The sequence below is a fragment of the Manacus candei genome, unplaced genomic scaffold (genome assembly GCF_025592945.1).
Source record: "Manacus candei isolate 608988 ecotype Guabito, Panama unplaced genomic scaffold, ASM2559294v1 h1tg000026l, whole genome shotgun sequence".
In the NCBI taxonomy this organism is placed as follows: Eukaryota; Metazoa; Chordata; class Aves; order Passeriformes; family Pipridae; genus Manacus; species Manacus candei.
In genome coordinates, this window is record NW_026138074.1 from 972149 (window position 1) to 980912 (window position 8764).

General features: G+C 47.2%; 1 protein-coding gene across 1 annotated transcript; it reads right to left on the reverse strand.

The window, feature by feature from the left end:
* Positions 1–316: 316 nt before the first annotated feature.
* Positions 317–8190, reverse strand: CLEC3B (C-type lectin domain family 3 member B). The gene is made up of 3 exons (XM_051789175.1): positions 7978–8190; positions 3591–3689; positions 317–2243 (listed from the first exon to the last, which is right to left on the reverse strand). Exons 1-3 carry the CDS (start codon positions 8081–8083, stop codon positions 1843–1845), a joined length of 606 nt encoding a protein of 201 aa, XP_051645135.1. The 5' UTR covers positions 8084–8190; the 3' UTR covers positions 317–1842.
* Between the last annotated feature and the right edge of the window lie 574 nt (positions 8191–8764).

The following is an 8764-nucleotide window of genomic DNA, read 5'->3' on the forward strand; positions in this document are numbered from 1 at the left end:
AAAGGGAGGGACCTTTCTTCTGTGTTGGCTTGTATTTTAGAATGAAATTTCCCAGCAGCAAGAGGAGGGGAGGAAGGAAATCTTATTTTCCTATAAAAGGACTCCCTGCCTGTATCCTGTGTATGGCATGTGACTGGGATGATAATGGGGCAGGAGGGGGAGAATCCTGTAAAGCATATTACAAGGTAAGAGGCTCTCACCTGCTTTTTCCCTCTGCCTTTAAAATTTCCAACCTTCAGACAGATCCCTGGAGCTGCTCTGAAGAGAAAGACAAGGAGAAGAAAGCACTCCAATCACACTGACACGACTCCATTCCTTCAGCAAGCTATGTAGATATTTTTATTTTATAGTCATTTGAACAGCAGAGAGTTTGGCAATAGTGACAGCCTCAGAAGCGTGCACTCTGCATTTGCGTATGTGTGTTTCCAGCTTGGCTCAAACTTGATGTCTTGGAAGACCTACCATCATGCTGCTTTTAAACAAAGCAGCAAATTGGAATACCTATCCTGTGGGTTCCCCAACAGCATCATGTCTTGACACCCCCAACCTGGAAGCACAAGGGATGTGAGCCAAACTGGAGGGGTTATTACCAAGCACTAGACTGCAAAGAATCTCTGATACATTTCAGCCAACAGCCAGCAGAGCTTCATTAAGCTACCGGGGTGATCTGCACTACTTTCCCATCATTGCTGTTAATTTAAATTTATTTCTATTCTTTTACTCATGTCTCAGTAAAAAATTACTGAGGCCAGACCTTCAACTGGGCATGACTATATTGGCACAGTGCTCAGCAGATTTATGCTTGCCGAGGACTGTGTCTGGACTAGCAACTGGACTATTTCATCTGGGTTCTCATCACAAAAACAGGTCAGGTTATTCCTAAAGCTGCTGAAGTGAGTTGTCCTGGAGTTTGTTTTCAATACACCATTGCTTTTAAATAGCAGTGTATTCCCTAATAGCATTATGTTTATGTTATTTACGTAATACGTTCATCTTCTGTTTTTAATAATATATTTGACTAACTATGTTGCAAGTCATTGCTGCTTCCACCATGATGCTGCAGCATAAATAAAGCTGCTGATGGGATTTTTTCATTAAAAGATCTGGCAGTGGGTGTTGCTCTCCCACTGAAGTCAGTGAAACTGGCTTCTGGTAGATGAGGAAAGGACCAAACATGTCTGTAACTTGCTAATTTGTTCATGCACATAACTCAACTAGTTGGACAACTCATTGAACAGCTGGTACTCTGCCAAATAAGCCCAATTGTATCTGTCAATGCAAAGCAGGAATAACTCCCTCCACTCATTGAGACAGGACCTTGATCCTCAGCAGGCTGAATCATGGCACTACGAGGAACAAGGAGCTCCCACAGATCACTGCCAAGGTTTTTGGGGAAGGAAAACAAGAGAAGAAAAAAGAAATTAGCTCTGCTGGTGTCCCAACAAAGCTCAGCAAGATGGGAAAGGACATTGCAGAGTGACAGTCCTGGGCAGCTGAGGCAGCTGTATGCTAGGCTGGACTGCTACACTGGTTCTTTGCCAAAACAACTGAGCCATCCTAATAAATTCCCTGTGTAAAAAAATATATCTATGAATCATGCCTTAGAAAGAACAGTGCAGCTGCTAAGAGGGCTGGTTATGGCCAAATGAAATGCTCTAACGCTCTACAATCTGACACTGAGCCATGACGACTCTCTTTGCAAAGAGCGACTCTACTTGGACACGTGCGCACGGGTGTGCGTACGTACATGTGCACGTGCACGTACACACACCTATAGCTTCATAATCCTGCTGCTGAGGGGGAAGACATGGGCTGTGGGCGGGCATGGGGGAGGCCCTGCCACTACACAATCATGAACTGACAGATGTAGGGCAGCTGTTCTCTGCACCTCTTGTCAAACCACTTGCCGATGGCGGTCCCCGACAAAGCTGCGCAGTTTTCCAGCTTGCCGCCGTCGGGCTGGGTGGTGATTTCAGTCTCCCAGTTCTTGTAGCGGATGGGGCTGCCTGTCATGTCGACCCACTTGCCCTCTGCTGCCATGTCATTGAGGCCCAGCCAGATCTCTGCCTCCGAGCCGATGCTCTTGCGCATGTAGTCATAGAGAGCATCGTTCTCCTCCCCGTTCTGGGGGGTGCTGAGCGTGCCGCCCTGTGAGATGCAGTTTTCGCTGGCCTCGTGGTACGTCTTGGTGTCCGAAAACGCCAGAAAGCATTTTAGGTGAATTTTGGTGCCTTTCAGGCAAACTGAGAAGTTACCACAGGAACAGAACAAAAAGACAGAAAGGGAATTGGGTTTAAAAATGGTGCCCAGGAAGAGGCAGCAGCAGCAAATCCAGCAGTCAAACTAAAAACTTCTTCTCTTAGGCTGCACAGCAGCCCTTGGCAGCACGGGATTCCAAGGGGCCCCCGCCCTCCTATGAAGGACACAGTCATGGGGACGTGTCCTCCCTGTCAGCCAACCATCAGGAAAAATGGAATTTCAGGGTGTCCCTGCCACCTTCCCAGGCTTTGCTGCTGCTGGGGCAGAGGCACAGCATGGTCCTCCTGCCCCTGTCCCTGGCCTTGCTCTTCCCCAGCCAATGCTACTCTTTCTCAGAGGAGTTTGATGGAAACGAGTTTTGTCATGGGCACTGTCAAGTGTTGGAGTGTTTTGGGAAAAGCCTGCGTGCCAATTAAATCGTCTTAATTATGCAAGATGAAAAAAATGTGTTTTTTAATAAGCTTTGATCAGAAGCGTTGTGCTTGCATAGCTTGAGGTCTTCAGAGGAAGTTTCTGCTTGCCTCTGATTTAAGTGTTAAGAATATCAAATTATTTTGTTTTTCTTTAAGCTCTAAACCTTGAGGAGTACAGGGTACTGTAGCTAAACAATACCTAATCAGAGCCACACATTAATATCCAAACCAATTATTTCTCAATGAATGTGAGCTTGGAACTAAAGCCTTGATTTTGCTTGTATTCCTTTTTTTTTTTTAAGGAGAAAATTCTCCTTAAATTGCATTTTCATCTAATTTCTGTTCTCCATTCTGCAAATCCTGCTCCTATTGATGTTGGTGGAGTTTGCACAGAATAACTGTGGAGCATTGCTGGAAGATGGACATTTTGGGACTGTCATCTGTGTATGTTTAATGAAGCATGGTGGAACTGACCACCAGTGAGGTTCCCTGGGCAATATTGTGGTATGTGTAAGAGACCAGGTCACCATTTCACTGGGGTTCAGACAAAAAGAGTAAGCTACATTTGGTTAAAGCACAGACTAATCCATAACCCATCCCTCCACCTCATAAAGGAAAATGAACATCTGGCTAAGTGTCATAGAAATATCAGTAGCTGTACAAATGGGAAGATCTAGCACATAAAGAGTGGGGCCCCACACTGCACAACTCCTGTCATTAACTGCCTGAGGAGTTTCACCTGCCTGCAGGAATTGCAGTAGAGCCCACGCTCTGCTTTGATCCCCCAGCCTTTCTCCCCATGTTGTTGCTGTGAGGTGCTTGGGCATCTCCTGTCAAAATGTGTGGAGAAATTGGATCCGCTTTATAAGAGCTCCTCTCCCAAAGCAAAAGCCTTGAATTGTTCAGCAAGTCCTGTACCTGTCTGGAGCGCTTGCTTCTCCTTCAGTAGAGCAACCTCCTGAGAGATGTTGTCAATCATGGCCTTCAGGTCTTCAATCATTTTGAGGCTCACACCCTCTGTTGGAGAAGTCAAGGAAAGAGCATAAACATTGGTTACATCCCAGGAGGGGCAACCAAATCTGTTCCTATCATCAAAACTCCAGATTTCCTTGCCCTCAGAGAATGATAAACAAAAGGAATCCACAAAGTCAACACCTGTGTCCCCTTGCACATACATCAGAGTGAGCATTTGCTCACCAGCCTGGTTCCACTGTCAACCCAGTTTTCCCAGTTCAGGCTGCCTCTGCATCACCTCTACCTTCAGCGTCCTTGGAGTAGGTACCCCAAGACTGGCCAGAGCTGCTCTCCTGCTGTGAGAAGACACCTCTTTGGCCAGGGAGTTGGTTGCAGCTGGCTACTAAAGCCTACATCTTGCTAGGTGTGTTGCCTCTGCAATGGCTTCAACAAGCTATTAACTGGTATTTGAATTTCTCCTAGACAGGAGCAAAAGGACCATCACTCTTTGAAGGTGTTGGGAGATTGGATATTGAGGCATTTGTATTCACTACACCACCTTTGCTGCTCCTGTTGCTTTACCTTGCCTGTCATAAGCATCTAGTGGTCCTCATAGGGTGAAAGGAAAGGGAACAGTTTGCCCACAAATGCAGCAGGACAGGTTTCCTGGAGGGCCAAGAAGATGGGGAGCTGAGGCACCAAGCCAGGCAAGTAGGGAAGCAGCTTGGATGCGGAACAGAATCACCAGCCCGATGATTACATGGTGCCATGAATATGAAAAGCCAGACACATCAGGAGGAGGGCATTAAAGCTGCTTTACTCATTGCTCAATTAACTTTAATGGATTCACTTAACACTGAGGGCCTAGTTTTTATTTTGCTGCCTTTGATGAAAACACTTTGTGGGAAACGGCTAATTAATCCTGTTCTATTTTTCCATGCAAGCCTCTCTTGCAGCAGAACAAATGTTCTAAAGTTTAAGTAACATCCAAGGGCCATGGCAGAACATTGTCAATGAGTCTTGCCGGGACAGCTCCTTATGGTGTTCCAACTGGGTTTGCTGGTGGGTTTCCACCTGGAGGCTCCCTGCCATGAGAGGTCACGCATCTCCTTGATAACTATCTAAGCGCCCCGTCCCTTGTGACAGCCTTGTTTCCAAATCCTGGGCCACAAGACATTCCTACAGCAGTGCATTCACTAGGACATTGCGTGGAGGATCAGGACTGGTTAACTTGCTCTTCAGCTACGGAGTACCACAGCTACGTCAACAGACATTGAGTTTGCTATATTATTACTGCAGGGTTTTGTCTCTGCTGTCATTTCCTCGAGGCTCGCCTCCTCAAGCCCAGGATCAAGCCTGTTTACAGTTTGGGTTTGCCGTAACTGAAGCCAGCATGCAGGACGCCAATGCTGTCCATAGGAGCTGGAGTGGGTCCTTGTGCAGCCAACCATGAGCAGCAGGATTAAGAGTGGGCAGAGGAGAGATGAAAAGGAGACTCACAGAAAGATGCGGGTTGCAGTAGTCCATTGGTTTGAAAGCCTGGCCAGAAACGTATTTAAGGCTGCAAATGGGAACTCTCACCTGCTGTTCCTTGATCTAATTACATGATGAATAACAAACAAATCCATCTGTATTTAATTTTAATTATTTAACTAATACTATATGAAATTTGGATCTATATGTGGGTTGCTTAGCTTTGCCTGGACATCCAAACAGGCTTCTGTCCCGCAGAAGAATGAGTATTGCTCTGATTTACAATCTCTGTCATCCAATCTCCCTGACCATCTGTATTTCTTCCGACACCAGGCATTTCCATGAATGTCCCAACTGGAAACGTCAGATCCCATATTGCAGTCTGTCCCTGGATCAGAGGAGGAGACCAAACACACACGCATGGATTTATCTCAGTGTAAATGTTCACAGGCATCTTCAGGAAAGAGCACCCAGAGTACAAGAGTACACTGAAATTTTGGGCAGCATCAGGAGTGGAGCCCAAATTAGTCCCTATTCACTGATTTAAGCATCTGAACTCCAATTTCTGTCTCCAGTTACCTTAGAAATAAATGTGAGAGCTATGCAAAGCTGCTTCCTCTTGTGCCCCCAGCAACCCACCATGGCTGTGACCAAGGGAAGACTCCACCAGGGCTGGTGGGTGCCCAGCCTGTTATCCCTAAGCCAGGGGGTGACATTGCCCCCCAGGCAGGAGTGCCATTGTCTGCCTCCTCTGGGCATCCTTTTGGGTGAGACCCCCAGAGCTACCAGACAAGGGCAAATCCTGTCTGCCCCCCAGGGCATCAGGGAACAGGGAGAGTTTGCCGAAAGGCTGCATTTGGAATCACAACTGGGGAGCAATTTGAGGGGGAAAAACCCAACAGCAGGCAAAGTGAATGTGCCATCTCAGCATTTTCTAAATACTGTGGTTTGGCTTTTCATGTTGAAACAGCACCATTTTTGTTCTGAAGCAGATCCAAATACAAGCAGTAATTACAAAAGAAAAAAAACCACACCAACAACAAACCCCAAAACAACCAAACCCAAACCAAACTGAAAACAAAAGATAAGTAAAAAGAAAGATAAAATGCTTGGCTCAAATCAGTGCTTTCTATTCTGACATTCGTGGTTTGGCTGCATATATTAAAAAAAATAAATCCAGCCAAACACCCCAACCCTCCCCTGGCTTAGCCTTGCCTGACCCTCCTGGGCAAAGTGCAGGAGGTGAGCCAGGATGGGGGGTACTAGAGGCCTGGGATGAGGCTGAGATGGGGCCAACCTGCCTTTGTTCAGAGCAGGAGTAGCTGAGCCCCGGCCCTTGCAGTGGCTGGGCAGGCAGGCTTGGATGTGGGGAGGGGCTGGAGGCGAAGAGGAGCCTCCTGGGAGATTTGTAGCGCTTTCTCCCTTTCCCCACCCCCTGGCATTGGTAAAGATATGAAAAATATTAATGAAGAAATGCTGAAAGTTTCCAGTAAAGGCAGGGCAGCTGATCCACTCTGGGGCTGGATGCCGCTGGCCAAAAAAATGCCAAGTTACCGGGTTTTCAACTTTTCCCCACAGAAAGTTTGATGTCTCCTTTGACAAGAAATTCTGAGTAAAACCTGCCAACAGCTGTTCCAGATGGCTTGATTTTCAGGACACCTTCCTCAACGAATTTTAAATCAGAGCAAGTTTTTTCTGTCAAAAAGGTGATTTTTCTCCTACCTTCTTATCACCAATTGATTACAAACAGCAGTTGCAGTGACACAGAGAGAAAAAGAGGATTTCTCTAAGAAATGTCTCTCTTCAGTATCTAAGATATATCTCTAAAATAGATTTTCTCTAAGAAATGTCTTTATAGCTCCAGTGAGTGCAGTGCATGTATGTGCCTTATATGAGCCCAAAGGCGTATTTTTTGCTCTAGAAATAAGTCACAAACTGTTTTCTCTGTTATTCTACATCCTGTGAAACAAGATGTGGAATAAGCAGTTATGTTGTGAATTCATAGAAAGATCTAATGGGAGAAAAGGGAAAAATTTTCTCAAGGATGCTATCTGACAAAAACAGCAACTGGGTGAGCCTAGAGAGCAGCCTGGCCAAATGAATTCCAAGGATGCTTCTTCCTTGCTCTCCACTTTGTTCCAAGCAGGAAAGCGCCTGCCAGAAGCTATCTAAGCCCAAGGGTATGCAGTCAGGCACATCAGGCAGGCAGGCTCACATGCTGCTTCCCTACCTGCCTTCTCCTGTAGTTAATGTGCCTTGAGTCAGAAGGAGAAAGGATGGGACAGCAGCAAAAAAGGAGAAGGAAAAAAAGAAAGCCACTAGGGAAAATAAAACATAGACATAATTTTGTATGCATTGCCCTCTGGTAAGCCTGAGTAGTCGGAGCTCATGTACAGTGTGACATACAACCGAGGCCAGTGTTTTTATGGATTTTGTATTTTCTGCGTACTTTTGTCTCCAAATCAGTTGCCTGTCATCTGCCACTTACTTGCTTCTGAAAAAAGAATGAGAAGGGGTGGGAAGTTATGGAAAGGGGGATTTTAGTACAGGAAAGGTTTGGTATGAACCTTAGAGAGAACATGGAAAATGCGTTGCCCTCCGAAATTCAGACCAAGCTGTCCCAACAAATTTATTAAGGCAGGAACCCACCCAAGCCATTTCAATATCCTCAGTATTTTACAGAAAAGCTACACAATCATCCCCACGGTGGGGTGGGGGGAGTTGGGGCGGGGTGAGAAAAAGACACTTTATTACATTTTTAGATGCTTTTTAGAGAAGTTTCATTAAAGCACTGTTAAATACCCAAACAAGTGGGCTAATTGCGACCCCCCAAGCCCCTGCAAGGTTTCCTCGCAGGGAAGGTGCCACTGCCCCTTACCTTTCTTGGAAGCCGCCGGTTTCTGCCGGACTTGGCCGGAGACCTGGGCGAGAGAGAGGAGGCAGAGGAGGAGGCAGAGGAGGAGGCAGGCTCCCCGGAGCGCCATGCCGCTGCCGTCTGGTGCCGAGCGATCGTGAAGTGGCTTCGCTCTGCCCTCACACAGCCGCCCGGACACCGGCTGGAGTCAGGAATGACTGTCCCAGAAAGCCGTCCGCTGAGCCCGGGCCAGCGGCAGCCTCCCTGCTCCGGGGGGAGGCTCAGGCAGCTCCGGCCAAGGCTGAAAGCCTCCCAGAGGGGTTGCATTTCTTAGCACTCTGCTTGTTTTTGTTAAAAGGGAAAAAAGAAGGGAATGAATGTACTGGATGTCTGCTAAGCTAAGCGTAAGGAAAGGCTGGGAGTATAGCTGGAACGACTTCCTACGACTTTTAGCAAAATGCCACAAGTTTGATCTTGTGTGTCAGCGATGGCAACAGCAGCATGAGGTGTGAAACAGCGTTTAGGTGGCCGAGGGAACAGAGAGGGGCCACCTGCCCCATAGCCCCTCGGAAGGGATGTCCGTGAGGGATGCTGCCAGTGCCAACAGAGGCAGAGGGGAGTGCAAGGGAGGACTGAGTGCCCCGGTCCCTACCATGGTGTGACAAAGGGCCTGGCATGGAGATTCCTGGTTTAACCCCTCTGCGAGGAGCTGCTGTGAGCCCCCCAGGCTGAGTGCAGCCATGGTGGGGCAGAGGTTGGTTGTTTTTTTTCCTGGAGTAATCCTTTCTCAAAATGTAGGATGGTTCTAACA